The sequence below is a fragment of the Aotus nancymaae genome, unplaced genomic scaffold (assembly GCF_030222135.1).
Source record: "Aotus nancymaae isolate 86718 unplaced genomic scaffold, 86718_ANA_hifiasm-v0.15.2.pri h1tg000011l, whole genome shotgun sequence".
NCBI classification, from domain to species: Eukaryota; Metazoa; Chordata; class Mammalia; order Primates; family Aotidae; genus Aotus; species Aotus nancymaae.
In genome coordinates this window covers 14690137-14717254 of record NW_026988422.1, presented here as the reverse complement: position 1 = coordinate 14717254, position 27118 = coordinate 14690137, and the positions used below count along the sequence as shown (strand labels likewise).

Here is a 27118-nt window from a genome sequence, read left to right as displayed (position 1 = left end):
AGAGGGGTGGACCCTTCCCCTAACATCCACAGACATTTGAAGAAAATAGAAGCTACCTCTTCCTTCGTTTATGTGTTTCTAGCCAGTGCAAATTTTTCCCTCTTATATAGTCATCAAAGGGCTTGTAGATTACTAAGGAACATTTGACATTGGCAAAATTTTGGAGCCACATAATCAAGAGGTTAAAGAACACACTAGGAGAAATTTCACCTAAACATTAATACCAAGGAAATGATGTCACACTCAACTGTAAACACATTTTGTGTTGGTCACATGTGGCTAATCACTGGCTGATGGTCTATGTTTTCAGTCATCATCCTATTCTACCCTTAAAATAGCTACTGGGTAGTTAATCATAACTATATGTACTATGCTTAAGAGCTCACATAACCCCTTATCATTGGGATAAGTTGTTGCAGTTGGCTTTCTTACTATTTTGCAAGGTATAATTTTAGCAACTGGGATGGAGAATGCTGAATTTTTCTTGTACATCATTGTACAAATAATGACTACTGATTGTAAGGTTTATTGCCGAGTTTAAAATGAGGAAACTGAGGCCAGCACAAGATGATCCCATGCGAATTTATTTAGCTCCCGGGCGAGTTTCTGTGGTCCGACAGGAGGGACCACAGAAGTTGCGCGGACGCCTCTCAGACGTGGGGTTTTATAGGGAGTGGAGGCATTTGATTGGTTGTGGGAGAGCAGGACGTGGACGTGGCAAGCTGTTATTGGCAGGTAGGTGGGATTTCCGGTGAGCTGGCTGCCTAGCGGGAGTGGGACCTGGACGGGGCAAAATGCTATTGGGCAGGTTCTGGCGGGGCCTCTTTTGAATTTTAATGGCGAGCTAGGTGCTGGGTGCATAGCTTGGTGCCGGGCGTGGAGTGGTGACAGCAGTTTCTAGGCGCGGAGGGGGGTGGGCGTGTCTGAGCTCCCAGAGACGGGGTGTGTGTCCGAGCTCCTGGCAAGGCGACCGGCCTTACTCTGATGAATGTAAGTAGCTCCATTATTACTGGCTACCACCCCTATCTTAAGGAATGGACCTTAATCCGCGGTGTAAGATCATTACTTCATGGTAGTAAATATTTGTTGAGTTAAGGGTTAACCGAGCAAACTTACCTTCCATTATCTGAGGGAATACAATGCTTGAAAAAGATGATAGGTACGAAATGACATTTTGTAGTATCAATAATACCTCTAGATCTGTTACTTTCTATCTTTTGTTTTTTTCTCAAGTATCTCTCAGATGCCTTTCTCAGTCACTGCTGATGGAATTAACCCTTGCTTAGTGGGAACCAGAGAGGAGCTTTCAGCTTCCCTGTCACTCCTTTCCTTCAGGTGTTTTGAAGTAGCCAGGTGTTCCTCACTAGCTCTTACCCTGGATGAAGAAAGATCCTCCACAGGCATAATCTTCAGGCTTTATCACAAATACCACGAAGAACTGCTCGCCTGGAAAATCCTTCTTCTGCATAAGACATAATGACCTTATGATAGGTGAGTAAGAAAGAGCTAGAAGGGAGAAAGTCCCTGGGGGTGGGGGCAGAAAGGCAGAGGAAAGAGAAGGAAAATAAAGTTCACCCCTGCCCTCTAACTCCTCGGAAAGGACTTTCACATACCATGATCTACTCCAGATTATCCACTCTAAGATAATTGTTACATCCAAGAAATTAAGGTAAACAGATACACATTTCTGATTTCAATCAATTTTGTGCCTACTTGAGTGCTTAGAACTGTAATAAGCACCATATAAATGTCAACAGCCTATGTTTCATAAGTAATGCTTACATGTTAAGTTTTTATTTTAGAATCTAATGATAAATAATTTTTCTAAAATTGACTCAGCCATTAAAGAAATAATTTAGGTTAGGGAGGCAAAGGACTCAGTTATCATCTTGGCTTTGACTTACTCTGTGTTTCTCTATGTCCCCATTTCCTTATCCATAAAGGAAGTGCGGTTGACAAGATGAACCTTAAGGTCCTTTATAGTTCTACAACTCTGTCTTTTTTTAAAAAAAAAAAAATAACAGCCCGGGCGCGGTGGCTCACGCCTGTAATCCCAGCACTTCGGGAGGCCGAGGCGGGCGGATCACGAGGTCAAGAGATGGAGACCATCCTGGTCAACATGGTGAAACCCCGTCTCTACTAAAAGTACAAAAAATTAGCCGGGCGTGGTGGTGCGTGCCTGTGGTCCCAGCTACTCGGGAGGCTGAGGCAGGAGAATTGCTTGAAACAGGAAAACGGAAGTTGCAGTGAGCCGGGATCGCGCCATTGCACTCCAGCCTGGAGATAGAGCGAGACTCTATCTCAAAAAAAAAAAAAAAGAAAGAAAGAAAGAAAGAAAGAATTAGCTGGGCGTGGTGGCGCCCACCTGTAGTCCCAACTACTCAGGAGGCTGAGGCAGGGGTGAGGCAGGGGAATTGCTTGAACCTGGGAGGCGGAGGTTGCGGTGAGCTGAGATAGCACCATTTCACTTCAGCCTGGGCAACAAGAGCGAAACTCCGTCTCAGAAAAAAAAGAAACCTCCAAACTTCTGGTGTCATGTTCAGCACACTGAGAAAACGGCTCAAGACTGAAGCATAGACCCAAAAGAATAGTAATGATTTACTGCCAAACACATCCAAGGAAGAGAGGTACTGATATGCATGCCCTTTATTCGTTTCATCTCCTTGATGAGGCACAATTTGAAGTTCTCCACTGTAGTTATTTTCTGTCCTTTTTTATGTGAGATCACATAATGTGGGGTGCTAAGAAAGAAATACTAAAATACAAGAGGAGATATTTGGAATATTAAATCTGAAGCCCTTGAAAATTAAAGTCTGACAGAAATTTTTAGGTCTCATACCTAAATTATAATTAACTTCTCTTCATTCTTGGCGTGTTTTTCAATAAACAGTATCACCTTACACTAGGGAACAGATCAAGTTGCAGGTATTTTAAGTAAGTACCTCTCCCAATGCAGGGACAAAATCTCCTTGAAAATATGCTTACATTCACGCCTGTAATCCCAGCAGTTTGGGAGGCCGAGGCCGGTGGATCATGAGGTCAAGAGATCGAGACCATCCTGGTCAACATGGTGAAACCCCGTCTCTACTAAAAATACAAAAAATTAGCTGGGCATGGTGGCGCGTGCCTGTAATCCCAGCTACTCGGGAGGCTGAGGCAGGAAGAATTGCCTGAACCCAGGAGGCGGAGGTTGCGGTGAGCCGAGATTGCGCCATTGTACTCCAGCCTGGGTAATGAGCGAAACTCCGTCTCAAAAAAAAAAAAAGAAAAGAAAAGAAAAAGAAAATATGCTTACATGATATGTAGACATTTTTGTTATAAAATTACAATTGAAATAATTTAATTATAAATACCATAACATAAACTGCTGCACAAATATGGTCCATATTCTTTTGAATCTGTCCATTCTGTTCAGAATTGAAGACCTCATTTGCTTACTGTTACTGGTATAGATTATTAGAATATGTTTCATTGCTTTAAATGGATCTGACAAACTTCACCCTAAATTGGCACCCCTAATGAGTAGACTGAAATCTTCTGGCCCTACCTCTCTGAGCAATCCGTCAGATACATGTCCCATCGCACCATGGGCTCCTAATAATTGACAGGGGGAAAGGGGCAGCTGGCAGAGTAGCATTGTCTACCATCACCCAGGCTTTGATTAGATTTGTGTTGTTGTTGTTTGTTTGTTTGTTTTTGAGATGGGGTTTCACTCTGCTGCCTAGGGCTGGAGTGCAGCGGTGCAATCTCGGCTCACTGCAACCTCTGCCTCTCAGGTTCAAGTGATTCTCCTGCCTCAGCCTCCTGAGTAGTTGGGATTACAGGCATGCACCACCATGCCCAGCTAATTTTTGTATTTTTAGTGGAGATAGGATTTCACCATGTTGGCCAGGATGGTCTTGAAATCATGAAGTCAAGATCCACTTGCCTCGGCCTCCCAAAGTGCTGGGATTACAGGCATGAGCCACTGTGCCTGGCCAGTCATATTAGTTTTTAAACCAATCAGAAAGGAAGGAAATCCTAGGCACATCGTGGATGGCCATCCCTTTTGGTTGCTGGCCCAGTCAGTACTATCTATTGAGCGTTGCCATTGGCAAGAATGCCTACGGAAGCCATGTCTCACCTGTAGTGTGATGGCAGCTTTCTTGGTCATGGACTGATAGACACCATTAAATTCCACATTGTGGTCGAGGTCATACACCGGGCACTGCAGCACACACGAGGAATAAAAAGGAAAGCATCTGTAACGTCATGCAATGTCATACCACACGCAGGCCCTGTCACCATCTTTCTGCTTGGATCACAGAGCAGGGGATCCTTATTAGCCAGGAACTAGGCAAAGCTTTCCCCTTGAAGAGTCATGACATAGTCTTCCTAAGACTTGGGGCCTCGTCCTCTAAGGTCAAAGTCGCTATATATTGAAGAGAACTATAAAAATATTGTCTTAAGGTGTATAACACTTTTTTTCAATTTTCATTGACACCTCAGGAGACAGAAAGAACTCAATGTTACAATAAAAATTTAAAGACAGAGCAAATGGTAAGGTTCAATGTTAGTTTTCTTGAGCCCACAGCTTGGTCTTGCTGGTTCTTTGTTACGATCCTTCCTCCCGGCCTCCCTCCTTTCCTTCTTTGCTTTGTTGATTTTGGTGAAGAGTTAATTATTCTTTACCTCTCCAAATTAGTGTCTGCAAACACAGTCTGCCCACTTGTGTTCGCAGATACTGTTCATATTGTTGGGTAGTTTTGGAAGGGAGACACGTAGTAAGAAGATGGCATGCTTCCCACCCTTCTCTTTCATTTGTTCTGGAATAATACAATGCTCCATAATAGAAGGTTGGCAAGTTACCAGCACTCACCATGATATTCTGGACTGAGACAACAGAACATGGATAAGCCATTTCAGACACCACTTTAATGATAACGGAGTCCACATCTTTGGGAAACTTGTATAGAAAATACTGAAAATAAGAAAAAGAAAGACATGATTTCTATTTACATGAATAGAATTGTTTCCTCTACTATTAGGCACAAAATTCCTACGTAAATCTCAGTGAATGTCCATTAATGAATTCAGTCAGTATTCATCTCATACATATTGAGCAACTAACTCTGTGCAGGGCTCTGGGCCAGGCATTAGAAATATAACGGTAAATAAGGCAAAACAGCCATTTATGCAATGTTGCTGTTTCTTTTTCTAGGGTAAAATAAGTAGTCATTTCTTTCTCAACTAAACTTTGCTATACTTTATTTCTTTTTCTGTTTAAGAAGCATCCCACTGCCTTTGAATTAAGGATAAGTGAGATGTAAAATGGGACAAGATTTACTTCTTTCTGTGTGGTCAATGCGCCACATGAAAACTCCATACTGAAAAGCAGACAAGCCTGTTCTTTAAGAATTTTAACCCCCTTCCCATAGGCAAGAATTAGCACTAGACCCATCCTCCCCATTGCCCTTTTGCTCAAGAATCTAGTTGCTGACTGGGAAATACTGAGAACATACAGAGATTCAAAGACCAAGCCTTATGTAGAGACCCCTGAAATATGTTCACAATTTTGGGCAGGCTGAATTATATTTTAAAAGTATTTCTCAAATAACACCAGAATTTGGAAACATTTCTAATTGAAAGAGGGTATACTATTTACCCATGTAGATTATGAATCCACTGGAAAAATGTATTAAGTCTAAGTTGTAAACTTCTTCCTAATGATGAAGAAAGGGAAATTCTGCCAAATAATTATAAAATATGATAGCTGGTTAAGAAGCTATGCTCAGCTTGTGATTAAGAGTTTGAGAAAAGCAACCACAACAGGCTCCCTATTAAGACTCTAATAAATCTATCATGTACAGAGAGGCAAAACAAGTTAAAACCTAACTTTGTATTTCAACATCCGATTTGCTAACCCTATTTTGAGTATCAGGGCAATAAAAATGGAATCCTTTTCAATATTCCAAAGCTTTTTGATAGGGAAAAACTATCTCGGAATTAAGGAGTGTCATTATTGATGCAGTTGGAAATCTATTCATACCTTATAACAGATGGCAGTACCCCCAAGATCCCACTTAAATTTTGGAGCTTAACTCAAATACATATAATACAGGACCCTTCAAAAGATGAGGAACCTGGAATTCCCAAGAGTGTTCTTGGTTCCCAGGGAAACCATACTTTGTAACTCAAGAGCATTCCTATGATTACTGTTGGCAATAATGAGCCTCATATATGTTCCCGTATATGATAGTAATTGGTTTTGTGTAAGCAGTAAACACCCACTGAAATTATTATCACCTTTATCTGTAAATTATCATAAACCCCAAATAAAGTTTTTGACCCCTGCCTGACAATCTACCTTTACCGGAAAGAAGCGAATGACAAATATCCAAAGCAATGGCTGGAATTTAGGCTGAAAAGTCACTATCTGGGTCCTGACTACCTCCTCAGTTTCCGCAACCTGCTTCTATCTCCTGGAATAGAGATAGACAGTGATTGACACAGGTTATCTGAGAATGCGTGATCATTTGGGTGAATTTATAGAAAAATAAAATATTTCCTGTAATCAAAGAGGACACAAAATGCATGTCAAAATGAGACTAGTTGACTTTCATAGCTATCAAGGAACTTGTTTTGGTTCATTAGTTTGTTCTAAGTATATTTTACTCCAGTTTGGGGTTTACATGCAAGTTATTTAACTTTGTTTTTTCAGAGACAGGGTCTCACTCTGTCGCCCAGGCTGGAGTGCAGTGGCATAATCATGTATCACTGTAGTCTTGACCTCCTGGGCTCAAGTGATTCTTCTGCCTTAGCCTCCTAAGTAGCCAAAACCACGGGTGCAAGCTACCATGCCCTGCTAATTTTTTATTTTTTAAGTTTTTATAGAAACAGCATCTTGCTATGTTTCCCAGGCTGGTCTTGAACTCCTGGTCTCAAGCAGTACTCCTGCCTCAGCCTCCCAAAGTGCTGGGATTACAGGTGTGAGTCACCAACACCTGGACAGTATATCATATTTATTATAGTACTGTACAGGACTGTTAGACTATACTATTCCTGTAGTTAGAGTGAAAGTTATTTCCCTTCTTTTTAAGGTTTCTTTTTTTGCACCTACTAATTAGTGCTTTAAAAATATTTCTTGAAATTAAATAGTCAAATGCTGAGGGCAGTCTATTAAGGGCCAAAGGCCCTCTCCCGCCACTGGGTGGCAGTGTATATGCATTGCAGAGACTTTCACAGACTGGAAGTTTAAAAGATGCATGGGAGTTTTTCATTTAGGCTTAGGGAGCTGATTGTGGGAGCTGATTGTGCATTAGTCATTTCCCAGCTGTTAATGACATCACAATGGGAGCTTAAAATCAGCCATAGGAGGTACTTACACCACAGAAATGGGCAAACGCTACAAATCAGGGCTTTCTCTTTTAGAACCAGTTGTTAACTATCTACCAGCACAACAGGATTGTAGTATATTTACAAGTCCATGTAACATGTTAATCCCAGTTTGATTACTCCAAATCAAAACCTAAGTAGCTATTTAAGACCAAAGCTATATTACGAACTAAAGAAAACGTACAACAAATAAACTTGTTTCAAACATGCTATTATGTAGACTTTTGTCTTTCAGAAGCTATGAAAGAGAAAAGGAAGGTAGCTAGAAACAACACCAGAAAAACAGCCTGACTTCATCCAAGTTTTCATGTATTTATTCTGTTTATGATTATGGTATAATGGAGAGCACAACAAAAATATCTAATTCTCCTAATATTTTTTGTCAACATTCTGGCTCTTTATGACAGGAGAAACTAATTTATTACCGTTATAACATTGTAAACATTAAAATCTGTCTTATTTTCGTTGTGTTTCCAGGTCAATTAATAATTTGTGTATCCGTTTGGTGTCAGCTTTTCACTCCCTGTCCCCACTACCACTTCCCAGCTATCAGGTTCATAATGGCGGAAGTTGTGTCTCTCTGTTCTTCATCCTTGTGTCTCCAGCACCAGGTGCAGTCTAACAACATGCTTGGTGCAGAGTGGGCACACGATTTGCTCAATGAAGGTTGAACCAAAGAATACCTGAAAACAAATATCATGTCACCCACTTTACACCAATTAAAGTGATGAGATTAAATCTTGTGTCCAAAATTCCAGTAACACAAGGAATAAAGTGGAATACAAATATACTTCAAATTGTGAAAGGTCAAGGGCCACACTACACGATAACTCTACCATAGTAACATAGTTTCATTAACAGGCAGGCAACAGCAACAGGTAGGATGCTGATGACTTTTGGAACCCCTTCACTTACCTGAGGCTGAGAGGGGCTGGCAGTAAAGTGAAAGGCAACATTTGTCCTGAAAAACGTAAGTGGCAGAAGGGAAAGGAGAAAAGGCAGAGAAAAGCATAAGTTAGTGAGCAAACATTATTTATGTAAAAGAAAGCCATCTTAAACTAGACTCAAGGAGATCTTCACCCTTGGTGAGGGGAGTTCTGGTCCCGTGAAACTGTCAAAGCAGACTGCATGGGGCTTGGTGGTTTCAGCTTTCAAGAACAACCAAATTGGGGAAAGGGATTATTATTTTTGTGTCTTTAAATATCCATGAAGCCATACCAACATAAAGTTTGTTTACTTTTGTAACCACTTTTGCCTTGGGACTCTCTTGTACTTGATTTTACAATCAAGCCGGGGTTTAGGTAACAGAAGTGAGCTGAAAGAGAGAGGAAACCCAAGTTCAAGGTCCTTTTGGATAACGTAGATACTATTTCAAAATAATTTGGATGGACCCATGGCAAAATGGATCATTTTTTATGAAGCATGGGGAACAGATAACTACATGGGATGGTGTCTCGGGACAGAAGCATGCCCTTCCTATCCCCAAATACCTCCCTGATTGCCTGCCACACTGGCTGAAATTCTCCAAGATTTAGTTCCCTTTGGATTAGGTATTGCCTTCCAAGACCCTCCTTTAAAATAGAAATACCACCAAAAGAGGTTTTTTTTTTCTCTCCAGTTAGTAATTTACTGTAAATTATGTTATTAGATACTTTCGTTCTTCCATGTAAGACAGCAATGACCTAGGCATTGAAGAAAAGAGTGTGAAGAGGCCGGGCATGGTGGCTCATGCCTGTAATCCCAGCACTTTGGGAGGCCGAGGCGGGCGGATCACGAGGTCAGGAGTTTGAGACCAGCCAGGCCAACATGGTGAAACCCTGCCTCTACTAAAAATACAAAAATTAGTTGGGTGTGGTGACATGCACCTGGAATCCCAGCTACTGGGGAGGCTAAGGCAGGAGAATTGCTTGAACCCAGGAGGTGGAGGTTGCAGTGAGCCAAGACCGCGCCACTGCACTCTAGCCTGGGCAACAGGGCGAGATTCCATCTCAGAAAAAGAAAAAGAAAAAAGAAAACAAAGAAAAAAAGAGAGCATGAAGAGATAGGAGCATAAGTTGGTAGCATAGAGGGCTGTCTGCCATGAGCATCTGTGAAACTGTTCAAGAGTTTGTCACAAAGACACATGTGGTCTTCACTATAGTTTTATAAGGGCTGCTTTGGGCTTTTGTTCTCTCTGGCTCTTGTCTCATTGTTAGCCATGAAGATCGTGCACACAAGTCCACAGCAGTCTCAGATCCCCAGGCTGCTGAAACGCCACACCTGGGGGTGCATGTCCCCGCCCCTCCAATGTGCCCTGCGTTTCTGGGCATCTGAATTTGAACTTCTGGGATCTCTCATCAGCTTCATCCCCCTGGGACTCTCTGAAGATTTTTTTCTTTCCACTCCAATTTTCCTTTCATAAAAATTAAATACCTGTTTTAAAATTAAAGATTTCTTTAGAAAGGGCAGGTTGAGACATTTAAGCAAGAGGTGTATAATTAGAGGTGTTATTTAGAAGTCATGGAATTTAGCTCACAACAATGGATGCAATTTTTATATATCTACTTGTAACAGAAATAGTAATCAATGTTGAGGGTTGGTTCTTCTGAAGCACAACTAAAAACCTCTGTCCTTAAGTCACCTAAAGAAGCCAAAGTGAGTGTCAAACCCAGTTATGTTTCTGCTCCAGAGAGTCCTTGGCCAGAGTTCGGACCTTTGATACTGTGTGTGGGCTGGGTAGTGCCCTTTCAGCAGTCTGGGAGTGTTTCCTGCTGTTACCGGGACAACATGGGACCTTCAACTCTCTTTGTTACCAGATCAGAGGAACAAAGAGGACATGATTTTCTTGGCTGGCAAGTGACATCTCCTGACTCTCTTATCTGCACCCTCATCTTTCAAGTCCATTGATTCCTCATGATAGCGTGAAACTTGCAGAAGCAACCCATATTTTTTGGGCAGACATTTTAGTTTTCCCCATCATTTGGGTTTCAGTCATAATACTAAATGTATGGAGATTTGATATTCACTTTCTGGTTTTTTTTTCTTTCTGTTTTTTCACTTTCTGGTTTGGTTCTTTATGTTTTATTTGCTAGTCCAATGCATGCAAACTTGGAAAACATGTTACTGTCTTTAAGACTATCATTTAAGTCCTGTCTCTCTCATGGAGTCACCAGTATGTGCAAAATAAACATTTTATCTGTTGCAGATGAAATATTTTGCTTCCTTCCACATGGACCCAACAGAGGTGGGGAAGTTTTATTTTATTACGGGTCATTGACAACAGAACAAAGCTAACTGAAACTCATGCATTGTTAGTTTTAGAGAAAGAAGTATAAAAATTTCAACTGATTTGTTTTAAAAATTAAACACATTTAAACGTGTTTATGTTATGTTTATTTGTTAAACATAAGAGGCTAAAAAACAATTTGTTTCCATGTGTTGGCTATTTCAAGAAAGGAGAGAAGGGGAAAAAAATCGATGTATTGAGAGATGGGGGTGCAGATAGGGAAGTCAGGAGAAGAGGCAGAGGGGGGCCCATGGGGGAGGTGGAGAGAGGGAGAAGAAATATAGACAGGAGAGTAATAAAGCAGAAGAAAAAGAAAAGGGGTGAGACGAAAGAGTAAGTAGAAAGAGGCAAGACAAACTTTCAGTAGTTTTTGAGGTGAGTACCAGACAGGACTGTGAGATTCACAGCATCTGACTCATCTTGTATTAACAAGCCCCTCGCACAGAGCCCAGTGGGCATTCCAAACCCCTCCTTTGTTTGTTGAAGGAAATTATATCCTCTTACTCACTTGAACTATGAACTTCAGAATGTCATTCCCTGTTCTCTCCTCCTGCCATCTGCCACGGACTCCCTTCAGGACTGCAGCTTTCCCACCCACCTTCATGTCGTCGGTAACCCTCTGCCCGTCATTCCTCTGGTCTGAGTATAAACTCCGCACTCATGTACTAAATTCCCATTCTTTCTATCATTCTCTGGTACTTTGCTTCTACAAATATCCAACTCTCCTATAAAGTGAATTTGCCTTTCTACTTCTTTGTTTATAAATATATTCTAGTCTCAACCATTTTCAAAATAAATAACAAACACCCTATCCAAATGCCTCCCTTTCCCCTGGATCTCCATTCTTTAATGTCATTCTATATCCATTCTTTCTTCACAAAACAGCTGCTTCTAGGAGTATTCCATGTTTATCTCTCTTTCATTCTTTCCTCCACCCACTGCTATCAGGATTCATTCTCCACCACCCTCTTGTAATAGCCTTTGCTAAGGTAACAGTCACCTCCTGTCTTAGTCTATTCAGGCAGCTATAACAAAAATACTGTCAACTGGGTGGCTTATGAAGAACAGAAATCTATTGTTTCTTACAGTTTTACAGGCTAGGAGGTTCAAGATCAAGGTGCCTATAGATTTGGTGTCTGATGAGAGCCTGCTTCCTCGTAGATGGTGCCTTCTCACTGCATCCTCATGTGGTGTAAAGGACAAAGGGCCTTTTTGGGGACTCTTTCATAAAGGTATTAATCTCATTCACAAGGGCTCCACTCTCACAACCTAATCACCTCCCAAAGGCCCCACCTCCAAGTACCATCACTATGGAGATTTTGGTATGAATTTTGGGGAACGCAAACATTGAGACCATAGCACCATTTAATTGCTAAATCCAGTGACTTAACCCCCAGTGATTTCTCCCACACCTCTGGCTGTGTCTACTCAGCCCCTTATGATAGTTTCAGTTTCTCAGACGATCCCTTAAATAAGAATGTTACCCACAGCCTTGTTCTTGATCATCTCATTTTAAAATACATACCCAGCTGCTATAAATACCACAACGATCCTAGTGAATCTCAAGTCTCTATATCCGGCCCAGGGCCATCTCCTGAGCTCCAGTCACAGAATCATGGTCCCCTGCTGAGCCTCGGCACTTGACCATCCCTGGAGCACCTCAAACTCCACATTATAAAAGGGAATGTGATGTTACTTCCCTGATCCTGACCTACTATATCCCTTTGTCAGTAAACCTCACCAGACTTCTGACGTCACTGTAGGAGTCATCTTGGACTACCCCCTTTCTATTGCCTGCCACACCTGATTGATCACCAGGTCCTACTCATTCTATTAGTGTGAAAGTAAACTGCCACCACCTGAAGCACCATCTTTTCCCAGTACAGCATCCTTAAGAGAAACAAAAGTAATGTAAATCTTTATTGTAGTCTCCTTCAAACTACCAAAAGGTGATTATATAGTATGACACATGGCAAAATGGTCTAAAAATCTCTTCTCCACTCATTTCTTCAAAAAATCTATTACTTTTCACAGCGTGGTAGCTGAGGTTTCAGAAGGCTAGGGAAGGGTTGAAGCCTGCAAGTATTCATGGAGGACTATAAATTTTATTCTGCCACCATATATTTGCTGAATTATGAATTATCTCCATGTGTACTATTTGACTCTTTTTCTCCCTTACGACCTTGTTGCTGCCATATACATTCAGGTTCTAATTACTTTTTATTCTTCCCCATTCAAATAACTTTTCATTTGCCTGTTTGCCCCTCATCTTTCCTCTGTGCAATTTATGTTCCATGCTGCCTCTAAAGTCATCTCTAGAAATCAGATCTGTTAATGCTATTCTGTTGCTCACAATCCTTTAATGGCTCCCATAACGTGAAACATGAAGTTCTGCTCCATAGTCTAGCATCCAACATCTTAAAGATCAAAGTTGGGCAGTGCCTGTTTCCCCAGCCCCGTCTCCTGTAACTCCATCTTGCCCAGGCATCACGTGGACCAGGCTTCTCCATGTGTTCCTGAAGACTGTGCTAGTCGCTTAACTGTAACTCAGAGCTCTCCTCTAGTGCCACGTTAGTATATATGCAACACTTTGCCAGATATCTGTACTTCAAACTCAACCTGTCCCAAAGTGAAGTTACCATCTAATCTTTTTCTCTTAGTGGCCCCACTGTCTATAAGCTACAATGACTCTTTTCTCTTTCCCCTCATATCTAATCAAATTTCATCAATTTCACATCTCTTAATATTTCAATTCACTTCCTCATTATTTATCTTGACCACTGCATCAGGCTTCTAATTTCTCTCCATCCTGTTTGTCCTCTTCAAATCCATTCTCCACTCATCTATCACAATATAGACAATTGTTTAAATTTCTCTCTTCTTTCTCTTTCTTTCATTTTCTTTCTTTCTCTCTTTCTTTCTTTCTCTCTTTCTTTCTTTTTCTCTCTTTCTTTCTCTCTTGCTCTATGGCCTAGGCTGGAGTGCAGTGGTACAATCTCGGCTCACTGCAACCTTCGCCTCCCGGGTTCAAGTGATTCTCCTGCCTCAGCCCCCCAGGTAGCTGGGATTACAGGCATGTGCCACCACGCCAGGCTAGTTTTTGTATGTTTAGTAGAGACAGGTTTCACCATGTTGGCCAGGTTGGTCTTGAACCCCTGACCTCAGGTGATTTGCCTACCTAAGCCACCCTAAGTGCTAGGATTACAGGTGTGAGCCACCGCACCGGGCCTGTTTAAATTTCCTAATGCCCTTCCTACAATCCTCCTACCCCATGACCACATGCTTGCCTGTTTCTGTAGCTATCTGCTGTTCCCCACCTGTAATTTTACTTTCCAACAACACTGAACACCTGGGCACTGGAGTGTAGAAAAAGAGTAGTGGCACAGCTGCGTGTGTGCGTGTGCATGCACATGTGTGTGTGTGCAGAGGATAGGTAGACGGCAGGCAGTAATGCTTTAAAGCAGAGTTGATTCATTTTTAACGGAATTTTGTAGAGATGAGGTCTCATTTTGTTGCTCAGCCTGGAGTGCCGTGGCACAATCATAGCTCACAGCAGCCTCAAACTGCTGGGCTCAATCAGTCCTCTTGCCGCAGCCTCCTGAGTAACTAGATCTACAGGCGCACACCATCGTGTCTGGCTAATTTTCTTATTTTTAATTTTTTTTACAGACTATGTTGCCCAGGCTAATCTTGAACTCCTGGCCTTAAGTTATCCTCCTGCCTCAGCCTCCTGAGTAGCTGGGATTACAGACAGAAGCCACCGTGCTCCACTAGTAAAGTTAGATTTAAATAAATGTTTTATGGAATCGCGAAACATATTTAGAGAAACGCAAGAAACTGGGAGAACAGTTTTAAGTAGAAAGTAGAAATAGCATGTTATGGTGAGAAGAGCGCAGAACTGGGAATTGGAAGTACAATTTAGTCTTGATTTTGCCCTTTCCTGGCTGTGTAAATTTGAACAAATCACTTAACTTCTCTGGGCATCAGTTTGCTCATCTATAAAACTGAGGCAGGTGGATTAGCTTCCCAAAGGTCCTTCAATTCTTAAAATGTATGATTCTAGGGCAAAAAATTTCCCCAAATGTGTTCTATATACATTACAGTCTGCCATTCAAAAACATACAATAGAAACTTCAATCTTAGAGATTTTGAATTACTTCTTCAGTGTTTCTCTCAATGCCTGAGCTCAGTTCTCATCACAATACTCAGCTCTTCCCCATCACCTCATCCTCTGGATTTCCAGGTCACCACCGAGGCTGGTGGACCCAGGGAGAAAGAGACATATATCTTAACTATCATCTCTTCTCAGGTTTATCTTGTTCTTATAAAAAGCCCTAGTAAATATGTGATTTTGAAATGCTCTTAAAGTCTGCTTGCTGAGGCTAAGTCAATTATGGGTAAAAACAGAAAACAACGTGAGGGAATAGATTTGCAGTTTCACCTGCATGCAAATAATTCATTAACACTTGCTACAGCTGTGACTCTATTTTCACAGAATTCAGTTCTCGAAAGGTTCTAATTAACCTTACAGAAGATCATTCCTGCAAGTCAAATATGCTACCACCAAGTGGAACTGCCACTGCTACCAAGTGACACTCTATTGATTGATTAAAGACAGATCAGTTGATAAAGCCAAGGCTTCTCTGCAGTTCAAACTGCACTCTGTGCAAGTATGGTAACGTGTTGCCACTCCCATTAAATGTGTAACTCCTATCAAATGTGTATTCCCATATGGTTAAATATCATAAGTAGATTTTTAAATTATTATTATGCCAGACACGGTTGCTCATGCCTGTAATACCAGCACTTTGGGAGGCTGAGGTGGGTGGATTGCTCGAGCCCAGGAGTTCGAGACCAGCCTGGCCAACATGGTCAAACCCCATCTCTACTAAAAATACAGAAATTAGCTGGGTGTGGTTGCACACACCTGTAATCCCAGCTACTCAGGAGGCTGAGGCACAAGAATCGCTTGAACCCAGGTGGTGGAGGTTGCAGTGAGCCAAGATTGTGCCACTTGCACTCCAGCCTGGTGACAGAGCAAGACTCGGTCTCAAAAACTATATATTAAATTAAACTGAAGTACCATATTTAAAATGGCTTTAGGGTAGTGGTTCCCAACTCTGGCTACACATTAGAATCACCTGGGGAACTTTAAACAATTTACCGGTGCCCAAACCAAGAGCCTCCGATTTAACTGCTCTGGGAGGATCTTATTCACCAGAGAATCTTTTTCTCCTTGTTCTTGTGGAGGATAGAGTGTTCATGGCTCTTAAAATTATCATGTCACCTTTTCAACACCAGAACTAATGGAGGGACTTGAGAAAAAATGCTGCGACTACTTCTCCATCCTTCTGACCATTCATTCGTTCATCTGCCCATCTTTCTGTATGGGTATAACAATATGTCAAGGAGTGCAGAGAAGACCAAGGTAAATATTTGAGTTCTATTAGCAACTCTACTGGCTACAGATGTCTTTATGAACTGCATTAAATTTAAGGAGAACTTTACTGTAGAAACGTTCTGATCAGAAAAATAAGCTGCAAAACAGTGACATATACTATTTTGAAATATTCTGATTTTTTTAAAAAAATTAACTTTTTAATTGAACTATAACAAACATGTATTATAGGAAAGTGTACAGTTATAAGCATATATTTGAATAACTTATCATCAGATAAACATAATCATGCACTTCTTGCCTCCCCAAAGGTACCACCATTCTGACTTCTAACATCAGAGTAGCTTTGCCTGTCTTTAAATTTTATATAAATGGAATAAAATAGCATACGTTCCTTTTGTCTGGCTTCTTTTTTTTTTTTTTGAGATGGAGTCTTACTCTGTCACCCACACTGGAGTGCAATGGTGTGATCTCAGCTCACTGCAACCTACATCTCCTGGGTTCAAGCACTCTCCTGCTTCAGCCTCCTGATTAGCTGGGACTACAGGCACCTGCCACCACACCCAGCTAAATTTTTTTGTACTTTAAGTAGAGATGGGGTTTTACCATGTTGGTCAGGCTGGTCTCCAACTCCTGACCTTAGGTGACCTGTCTCAGCTTCCCGAAGTGCTGGGATACAGGCGCGGGCCACTGCGTCTGGCCTGGCTTCCTTTTCTCAACATTGTGAGATGTATCCGTGTTGTTCGGTATAGCAATAGTTTCTTCATTTTTATTTTTGTGTAGTATCCCATTGAATGAATACTACAATTAGATATCTAGGAATTGGGTTTACATCAAAGGGGTAGAATGTAGGCCTTTCAAGTTATAGCAATTTAGTAGTTGTAATGGAATCACATTATGGCTTTAATTTACATTTCTTATAGCTAATGAGGTTGTGTTTTTTTGACCATTTGGGTAGCTTCTTTAGTGAAGTGTCCAAGTCTCATGCTTGTTTTTTTTTTATGAGCTTGCCTGTTTATTTTAGTTTTTTAAAAAACGGGAAAAACAGTACTAGGCATACCGAGAAAGGACAAAGCCACATTCCTACCTATGTTACTAACCTGGGAGGAGAAAACAGGAATAATAATAAGGACAAGAAAAATAGCTTAATGTCTTCCCTAGAACTAAAACAAAACTTCCTTCAGGAGTGTGGCACTGGTTGGGAATACGAAAGTATTCAGTCACCAGTCATTCCTGCCTGGACTGTAGGCGGGACAGAACCCTCACCCCGATCCCTGAAAACAGATTCACCTGTGAGGTCGACCACTCTTACCCTCTGCAGCAGTCCCCTACTCCCTCTCTTTTGTGTAGATTAAGGCCCTGCTGCTCAGTTACGGGAAGGAGAGTTCAGGAGATGCTAAAATCATACGCCAAGTGGATAATTTCCTTCCAGAGTACCAGTCTGTAAGGATGGAAGAGGAATTCAGCATCCACAAGTGCAGGAAGCACAGACAGCTGAACAGAGAAAATCCCGCTTACTGGAGCTGGAAGTGCTTGAGCTTGGTAACCAGCAGTTTGTACTGGGCACCCAGGGGTGCCATGGATGCTACATCTACAAATATCAGTTGCTCCAAGGGTCCCGTTTCATTGGTTGCTTCGGAGGGACATAAGGTACGGCTCACTTCTTGGTAGTTGTAGCTCCTCTGGTATCTGAAGTAGCCAATATAGGGGGGAAAAAACCAACAAGAACAAGAAAGAGACTCAATGACTGATCAGGGAAAGGAGCCTATCTCATTTTGCTTTTCTCCAAATTTGTTTTCAAGTCCTTATGTTTTGATTTTTAGACTGGAACTATCAGTAGTAATTTTAGAACTAGTGTTGTTGGCGTTGGGTCGTAGGATACGATAAAAGGGATGTGAAGACTGTTCTGTGCTGACCAGTTCACTTACGTGGCGTCTACATTACGCTAAGCTGTTCTTCAAATTCAACGAGGAATAAATACCCAATTTGAGGGGAAAACTGTCCTGATAAAACAACCAGCTGATTCCGTTTTCCACTCTTAAAACTGTTGCTAAAATGAGAGTAAAGAAAGCCCTGGAGTCCAAGTCAAAGCTATCAGAGTTAGTATTTCAATCCTCGAATTCTTCAGCCTTTAAAAATAATGTTATGTGACCATTTTGCATGCCTTCCAGGTTTGTTTTTTTTTTTTAGTGCAATAGTCCCTTGTACGCTTCTCCCCTGAGAAAATACAAACTCGAGGAGGGCAGGCACTTCGTTGTTTTTCCACTGCTGTCTCTCCAGCACCCACCACTTAAAAGTGCTCAATAAATATTATTGAATGAAGAATTAGGGGGAGAGTTACTCATTTATGTTAACTGCTGGACGTAGCCCATTGGATGGCTATTGGTCAACCCAGTACCCAAAAGCTACAGAATATCATGGTACGATTTTAAAACGGTAAAAGCTCTTCTAGGTGTTGCCAATCTAGGTAGAGTGCTCATCTAAAAATTGAACAGAGCGAACAGGTCAGGGCATGCACTGTGATCATTATTTCCACTTTGTATGCAGAATGTCTCGACATTCCAAATGTCTGATTTTTCCTTTCATTAGGGAAAAGATCAATTAAGTTCTAGGACATTGAAGAAAACCAAATGTAGCAAAGTCGCCTGGGAGAAAACCCACTTACAGTCCTTGGAAGAGCAGAGGAACCTGCCAGGACAGCACCTCTTTCTGCTGGCGAACCACAACGAGGACAGGGTAGTTGAGATTCTCAGAGGAGCTGTTCACATACACCCTCACGGCCGTCACCTGCATGGGAGGGTAGAAAGAGGTAATGTAAAACGTACATATGCACACACACAAACACTCGCGCGCGTGCACACACACACAACGCACGCGCATAAACACTTTAATTTCTGACATTTTCTTCTCATGATAGGTAACCCAAATGTCCCAGTTGTTTCTCCTCATTCATATTGTAACCAGAGTGGGTCTCAACTTTGATTGCACATTGAAATTGCATGGGGGATTTTTAAAAAATGATGCCTAAATCCAACCTGCCAAAATTCTGATTCAGTTAATCTTGGATGAGGCTAAATTATGGAGCCTTCAAACAGCAAGCTGGGGAGTTTGAACTGACCAGGCAACACAAGATTTTGAGAATGAACCCAGAACAGAAAAAGAAAGATACCGATGTGCTTTTCTTCTTATTTGAATATAAATGTTAAAGATACAAATAGCTAAAAATAACAATGTTCACAAAGCCACCCTCCTTCAAAAACAAATCCTACAAGACCTTCAATTGCTGAAAAACTTTAATTTTGAGTTGGTAAGTCATTCTGTGTTTCAAATAAAAATGTTATGACCACATTTTATTAAAGCCTAACAGATGGCCTGGTGCTCCCACCAACAATAAATCATGATGCTTCCCCAGCAACAGATATCACAGGGCAGAGTATTCTCTTTCTCTTGCTCTGAGGTATAAATCAATCCTTGACACAAAATGCTTTTTTTATATCAGTAACTCCATAGGTCTTTCTGAATACGCGCATGTCAACCCTGTTAAGAATTTAACCCTATTATGGTTATTTTAAAGACAGGAAATTGAAAGTGACTTTGGATCTAGATGGTATTGGTTTTTTTTTTCCAAAATTTTTTTTTTATTTAGACAGAATCTCTCCCTGTTGCCCAGGCTGGAGTGCAGTGGTGCAATTTTGGCTCACTGCAAACTCTGCCTCACGGATTCAAGGGATCCTCGTGCCTCAGCCTTTCAAGCAGCTGGGATTACAGGTGTGAACCACCATGCCCGGCTAATTTTTGCAGTTTTAGTAGAGACAGGGTTTCACCACGTTGGCCAGGCTGGTCTCAAACTCCTGACCTCAAGTGATTGGGCCGCTTCGGCCTCCCAAAGTGCTGGGATTACAGGTGTGAGACATTGCGCCTGGCCTTCTTTCAATTTTTGTAATACCATAGGCAACATGGAAGAGAACAAAATAGAAGAGAGATAGGGTAAAAACAACAAAAAAAATTTGATCTTCCACATGAGATTTTGTTTTTCTAATGCCTTAGCATTCTCTTGAAAATTTCTTTATTAGGAGAAAGAAAATAAAACAAGAAAATCCTGCAATTAAGCCCTAATGATCTATTGGGCATTCAAAATGTAAACTGGGAGGAAACAATAGCATAGATGTCATATATTGCCATTTGGATATCTTGTATCATTCTCCTTAATCAAGCTACCGCATTGCTTTTTAAGTGTTAAAATAGCCCAAGAGTAACTTACTAATTGGATAGGAAGTGCTCGCTCTGAAGGGAGAGTTTTCTTGTGCCTACACTCTACATGTTTCCATGGAAATTATGCTGCAGCTGAGAATTGCCACATATCTCCACTGAGACTTCTTTCTGAAGCTCTGAATCTTCACTGGCACCTCATATTCAAAGTGTCTGAAATGGAATCCATCACTTCCTTCACTCCTAACTTTAATTTCTTCTGAATTCCCTTGCTTGTTGAATGGCCCCACCATGCAGCCAATCATCTAAGCCTGAAGCTGGAGATTCATCCTTGATTCCTGCTTCTTTAGCTCCCTTGCTTCCATCTCCTTAATACTGTTCACACCCAGATCCTCCTCTCTGCCCCAGTGACACTCTCTCAGGCTTGCATCACAGTGACCCTCGTTGATAGTCCCCTATCTGGTCTTCTGACCCCAGGGCTGCACTTGCTAGGAGGGCAGTTTCATTTGTCATTCCTCATTCCCCTTCAGTGGCTCTGAAGAGTTTTTGGATTTACCCCAAAGTAACAAGAATACTATAATGGGTACTTAGGTACTTATCCAGTTTTAATAATTATTAACAAATATATTTTAATTTATACCTCCTGTCTCCCATAAACCCCCACCACTGGATTATTTGAAAGTACACACCAGGCCAGGCATAGTGGCTCACGTCTGTAATCTCCTTTGCGAGGCTGAGGTGGGCTGATCACCTGAGGTCGGGAGTTCAAGATCAGCCTGACCAACATGGAGAAACCCTGTCTCTACAAAAAATACAAAATTAGCTGGGTGTGATGGTGCCTGCCTGTAATCCCAGCTACTTGGGAGACTGAGGCAGGAGAATTGCTTGAACCTGGGAGGTGGAGGTTGCAGTGAGCCGATATCACGCATTGCACTCCAGCCTGGGCCACAAGAGCAAAACTCCATCAAAAAGAAAGAAAGAAAGAAAGAAAGAAACAAACACACCAAAGATTGTATCATTTATCTGCACCCAGTTCAGTCTGTATCTTTAAGACACGAAGCCTTATCTTTTTAACTTAAATACAACACCATTATCCCACTTGATAAAATTAATAATCTTAAAAATTATTTAAATACACATAGTGTTTGAATTTTTCAATTGTTTCAAAATATTTTTTCCAGTTAAAAAAAAACTGGGCACAAACAAGACCCGTTGTATTTGAACATTGTGTTTGGTTCATATGTCTTTTGAATCTCTTTTAATACAAAGGGTACCCTTTCCTCCTTTTAGGAGACACTTGTTTGTTAAAGAGAGCAGCTCACAAAACAACAATACAAGTCTGTAGAAGAACCCACATTCCAGCTTTTACTGATTGCACCCTGCAGTGTCATTAAACAGTTTTTACTGATCTCCTGTATTGCCTGCAAACTGGTAGTTAGATCTAGAGGCTTCATTAGATTCAAGTCGTCAAATTTCTCAATCTTTTTCCTGGATTTTGAGTCACAGTCGAGGAAGTTTCATCATTCCTAGTTACTGAAGAATTTGCTTATGTTTACTTTTAGTATTTTATGGTTTCATCCTAAAAATTATTTAAACCTCAAATCCCTTCGCAATCAATACTAGTATGTGGTATAAGGAGTGATTGCAATTTTATCTTTGTTTCATATGGCTCTCCAGTTATCCCAACATCACTTACTTAAAAGTTCATCTTTTCTCCATGGATTTGAATCCCTCAAGCCTCTTGATCTCTTCTGTGCCCTCGTCTCTCGTTTCTTTGCCTACCAGCACTCCCACTGCCTTGTCATTCCCAATTACTGTTTCTCAAAAGGGTTATGTCCTCAGTGTCGACTGGCCTTTGGATATCTTCCTCATTCTTAAAGCCTTCCTTGGGGAAGTCTTCCCTAACATTTTCCTACCCTACCAAATAGGTGGTGTCCCTTCCTTTTGCGGGGATGCTGTGTGGCCTCTAATTACCTCTGGACGGTGTCTCTACCACACATAGCATTCTTAAAATGTAGTCAACTTTATTACTTTTTCTTGGCCATTTCTTTTATCACTTAAATGGAGATATAATTCATGCATCACACAATCCATTCTTTTAAAGTGCGCAATTCAGTAGTTTTTAATATATTCACCAAGTTGTGCAACCGTCACCACTATCTAATTCTAGAACATTTTTCTCAACCCAAAAAGAAACCTGTATCCATTGGCAGTCACTCCTCATGCCTTCCTTCCCCCAATCCCTGGCAATCACTAATCTAATTTTTGTCTTTATGGATTTGCCTATATTTCAAATAAATAGAATAATGTGCCCTTCTGTATCTGGCTTATTTCCTTAGCATAATGTTTTTAAGGTTAATTCATGTTGTAGCATATATCAGTACTTTATTCCTTTTTATTACTAAATAATATTCCATTTCATGCATATACCACGTCATGCTTATCCATTCTTCAGCTGATGGACATTTGTGTTGTTCTCTCTTTTTAGCTATCATAAACAATGTTGCTATGAACATTTGCATACAAATTTTCATGTGAACATATATTTTCAGTTCTTTTGGATATATGCCTATGAGTAGAATTGCTGGGAGAGATGGTAACTATGTTTCACTTTTTGTGGAACTGTCCTGCCAAAATGTCTTCCAAAGAGGTAGTCATTTTACATTCCAATAATTTACCTAGCAAGCAATATATATAAGGGCTCCAGTTTCTCTACATCCTTGCCAACACTTGTCACTGTCTGTCTTTTTGAATATAGCCATCCTAGTGGGCGTAAAGTTGCATCTCACTGTGGACCATATAATATTTTAACTGCTAGTTTACCTCCTTGGCTCTTCTAGGAAGATGCAGACTTTATTTCTGGCATCCTTAGTGCCTGGCAGAGTGCATTAGCTTAGAAGCAGGCTCACTTTTGAGGCCGTAATACAGACACTCACCAGGATTATATAGCATGTGTTTTTAGAGCACACTTTGGTTTGGCTTAAAATCTATAGTTGTTAGAACTGAGATAAAACCTAAGGAGCTTGTCTGCCTCCCTTTTTTCACCTAAGATGCAACCTCCTCCTCCCTTCTTAAGTACTTAACGTCAGACAGGATTTCCTTCAATCTTTTCTTCACACTTTGATCTAAGGCAAAGATTTTCAAATTTTAGTCTGCTTTTTAGCAAAGCAAATCCCTCAAGTCAACCCCCAGCATTTCTAGCTGGCACATCAAGAAAAGAACTTAAAAATATAAATTTTTAACAAGCGGCTGGGGGATTCTGACTTACATGGGTGGGGACTACACTTTGGGAAGGATTGTTCCAAAGAAACCATATAATGGATAGTTCCATTTGTCAGCAACTCGCCAACTGCCCATTATTTGAGATGTACATCCACGAGATCACCAATGTTCGAGTTGGTCTGGAAGCTGGTGTTTGTTGAGGCTGACACTGGGCTGGCAGAACAGACATATCACTGCCACGTTTATCCCACTTCACTGTTCATCTCCACACCCTCATTTTATTCCTGGTCTGGCTTCTGCAATCCACTTATCTTTTTTATTATTTAATAATGTTCTTACTAGTCCTAATGAAAACAAACTCAGAGATGCTGGCATAATAAATTGCAAAAAATATGTTAGAGTAGAAGATAGAAGACACTGGGCAGTTTTTCAAGATGAACAGATAGTGGATTACCTCCAGGAAAGGATAAAGAGCCCTGATCAAAATTTACTTTGCCTTTCCCCAGGCTAATGTGCAGCTGAGAAAATTGGATTACATTTGCGGCAGCGAAGAAAGCTGTGTAAAGGCAAAACTAAATGAAGGACAGGGTATTGACCATGCTTGATGGGCCCTGACACCTTGTGAAAGGCCATTTCTAAGAGCTAAGATTTTTCCTCTTGTTGCTACTTCCTGTCGTCATGACAACAAGAACACTTTATTACATAAATCTTGTTTGCTTCCTGTGTTTACTACAAGCAGGAAATTGAATTATAGCTAGCTAAGAGAGAATTATTTAAGTACTTACATCTCTGATATTATATAGATCACAGTTATGAAAGGTCTTAAAGCTTGGAGATTCGCCTTTTACTGTTTCAGCGTGTCAGTAGTTCAAAATTATAAGGAATATATTTCTGTTGCATAAGAGAATGGAAATGAATTCAATTCAGGAATCTAGTTTATTTTTGCTAAAATAATGAGACTGCAGCCTCTGTTATTTGGAATATTAGGTTACAAATCAGATATTATTGATTTCCATTATTTAGTACACCATTGTTTTCCTCTATGATCTTGCAAAATGGACTCCACTTGTAAAACAGCTGCAATAGTATCTGCTGATGGTACTTTTTTTCAAATGTTTAACTGTTTGAGTAAGTGTGTTGTGTTCGGTCGTGGTCGCTGGGTGCACGTCTGCAGGCGTTTAGGTTCTTTGGTCCTCCCCACTCCCTCCCCTCTCTCCCATGCTCCCACTCTCCTCTATCAAACATTTACTGAGGATTTTCCCTGAGTCACGAGCTATGGGAGGTGCTGGGGATATTCTAAAGGCAACCCTACCTTTGAGGAGGCTCACAGTCTAGTCAGAAAGACAAGTGGAAAAGCCACCAATAACTGCATAATGTGATGAGTATGATGGTAGCAATGTGAGCAGGTACTGTGGGCACACAGAGGGCAGCGTGATTACCCCCAGTGGAATCAGGAAAGCAGCACAGGCTCTTCAGTCGCTTCCTACAAGTTGGGCTCTTCCACATAGGTCCTGCCACTGCCTGCTGGATGCATAAGGCCTCGACTCACAGTGTACCTTACATCTGGGAAGGCACTCAGGGAGACCATGTACTCCAACCATCCCACGTACAGAGGAGGAGCCTGAGATAGAGGTGATGGCACCTCTCCAAGGATACTCAGCAATGGAAGAATCATGACCAGAACCCAAGCCTGTGTTCCAGTCTCCAGGCAATGCTTGGTCAGAATATGCTGCCATCACTATCTTGAATCCCTGGCTCCAATGAACACAACTGTGGATCATCTATCACTCTCCTATGAAATGAAGAAGCTATATAAACACCCTACAGTCGGCGAAGAGATAAGCCACATACTAGGGATGTTTGTACATATATAACAGACAAAATATCAGTATCTTGAATATATAAGGACACACAAAACTCATAAGAAAAAAAAATGACCAATGGAAAAGTGGGTTAAGGATATAAACAGCAACTAAAAAGAATGACCAGGCTGGGCATGGTGGCTCATTCCTGTAATCCCAGCACTCTTGGAGGCTGAGGTGTGTGGATCCCTTGAGCTCAGGAGTTCAAGACCAGCCTGAGCAACATGGTGAAATCCCCGTCTCTATAAAAACAATAGAATAATTAGTTGGGTGCAGTGGCGTGCTGCTGTAGTCCCAGCCACTCAGAAGGCTGAGACAGAAGCACTGTTTGAGCCCGGGCCGTAGAGGTTGTCGTGAGCCGAGATTGGGCCACTTATACTTCAGCCTGGGCAATGAAAGTGAAACCCTGTCTAAAAAAATTAAAAATAAAAAAGAGAATGACCAAAGAACCTGTGAAAAGATATTCAGCACTTACACTCATCAGAAACGTAAAGTCTCACTAGTATTGACAATGCCACGTGTGCAACATGTAGAGAAATAGAAATTTGTATATTGCTAATGAAAATGTTATTTGGTTCAACAACTTCAGTCAGCAAGTTGCCAATATCTACTGCATTTGAAGATGAGTTCACATTACATTTAAGCATTTCCATGACTAAGTTTATGCACAAGAAAACCCTTACATATGCACAAGGAATCATAGACAAGCATGTTCACTGCAGGCATTCATTGCAACAATAAAATTTGAAAACAACCTAAATGACAACAAAATAAACTAAATAATAGAAGTGTGAAGAGATAAATTATATTCATGCAATGAAATGCTCTACAGCGGTTAAAAGTAAATGAACTGAAATATACATCAGTGTGGGTAAATCTCAAGAAGATAAATTGAGAGAAGGAGCAGGTTGCTGAAGGCAACATTCTGAATTTCCCCATTTATGTAAACTTTGTAAGCAAGCAAACCAATGCAATATTTTTATCTGTACATCTTCGGTAAAATATACATATTCAGAAATTATAACAAATTTAAAACAATGGACTTCAAGAATTTTGAAGGATCTGAGATTTTACCCCTTTGCCACAGTGTCATCAAAACTGGGAGGAGACACAAGTCTCCTGGGTTGGAAACAAATAATTTTATGGCTCTTGTCAGGGTAATCAACATTAGCATCACTTCCTCTGGTCCGCAGATACTATGAAGGTGACGTGGATGGGTCCAGATAGATATCTACCTACATGCGGGGGGTTGCACTACTGGAGAGGAACCCTGAGCTTAGAACACCCAAGTCTTTTATAACAGGCAATAAGTCTGCCTTCCCTTTACTCCACGGGGAGATATTATTTGTTTTCTGAGGCTATTTACTATGCAAATATCCTTGAAATGATAGTATTTTATAAACTGCAGTTGGCGCCTTCCTGTAAGATGTGCAGAAATCAAGAGAACCTATGAAGGATGGTCTCCCCAAAATGGTCACTTTTGGGAATGGAGGAAGAGGATCAGGGTGAGGAAAAACAGAAAACAAATTGTCTGTTTATTTCTTAAGCTGAGTATGTGGCACATACGTGCTTGTTACATTATTTTCTATACTTGTTTAAATATTTAAAAAATTTCCTAGTAATAAAAAAGAAGCTATGATGTGTTTGCCTACTTCTGAGCAAATACCCTCATTTTATAAAGTCTCCTTGTTACAGGTGCGGCAGAACCCAAAACACACTCTCATTGCTCTCCTGGCTCATTTGCCATGATCTACACTTACTCTAGTGCTTGACCTGCTTATGCTAACT

The 27118-nt window shown here is 40.9% G+C and overlaps 1 protein-coding gene across 3 annotated transcripts in view; it reads right to left on the bottom strand.

Moving 5' to 3' along the window:
- SIDT1 (SID1 transmembrane family member 1) overlaps nt 1-27118 on the bottom strand; it is an 87941-nt gene that overhangs the window by 37181 nt on the left and 23642 nt on the right. For 2 of the 3 annotated variants that reach the window (XM_012464001.2, XM_012464002.2), the window contains exons 2-7: nt 18703-18824; nt 17556-17726; nt 8290-8335; nt 4859-4960; nt 4124-4207; nt 1375-1462 (exon numbers count right to left, since the gene is read on the bottom strand). In XM_012464001.2, the coding sequence (XP_012319424.2) occupies nt 1375-1462; nt 4124-4207; nt 4859-4960; nt 8290-8335; nt 17556-17726; nt 18703-18824 (613 nt within the window). Of the gene's footprint in view, nt 1-1374; nt 1469-4123; nt 4208-4858; nt 4961-8289; nt 8336-17555; nt 17727-18702; nt 18825-27118 lie in introns of those variants that run through there. The other variant, XM_064374623.1, reaches the window with a different exon arrangement.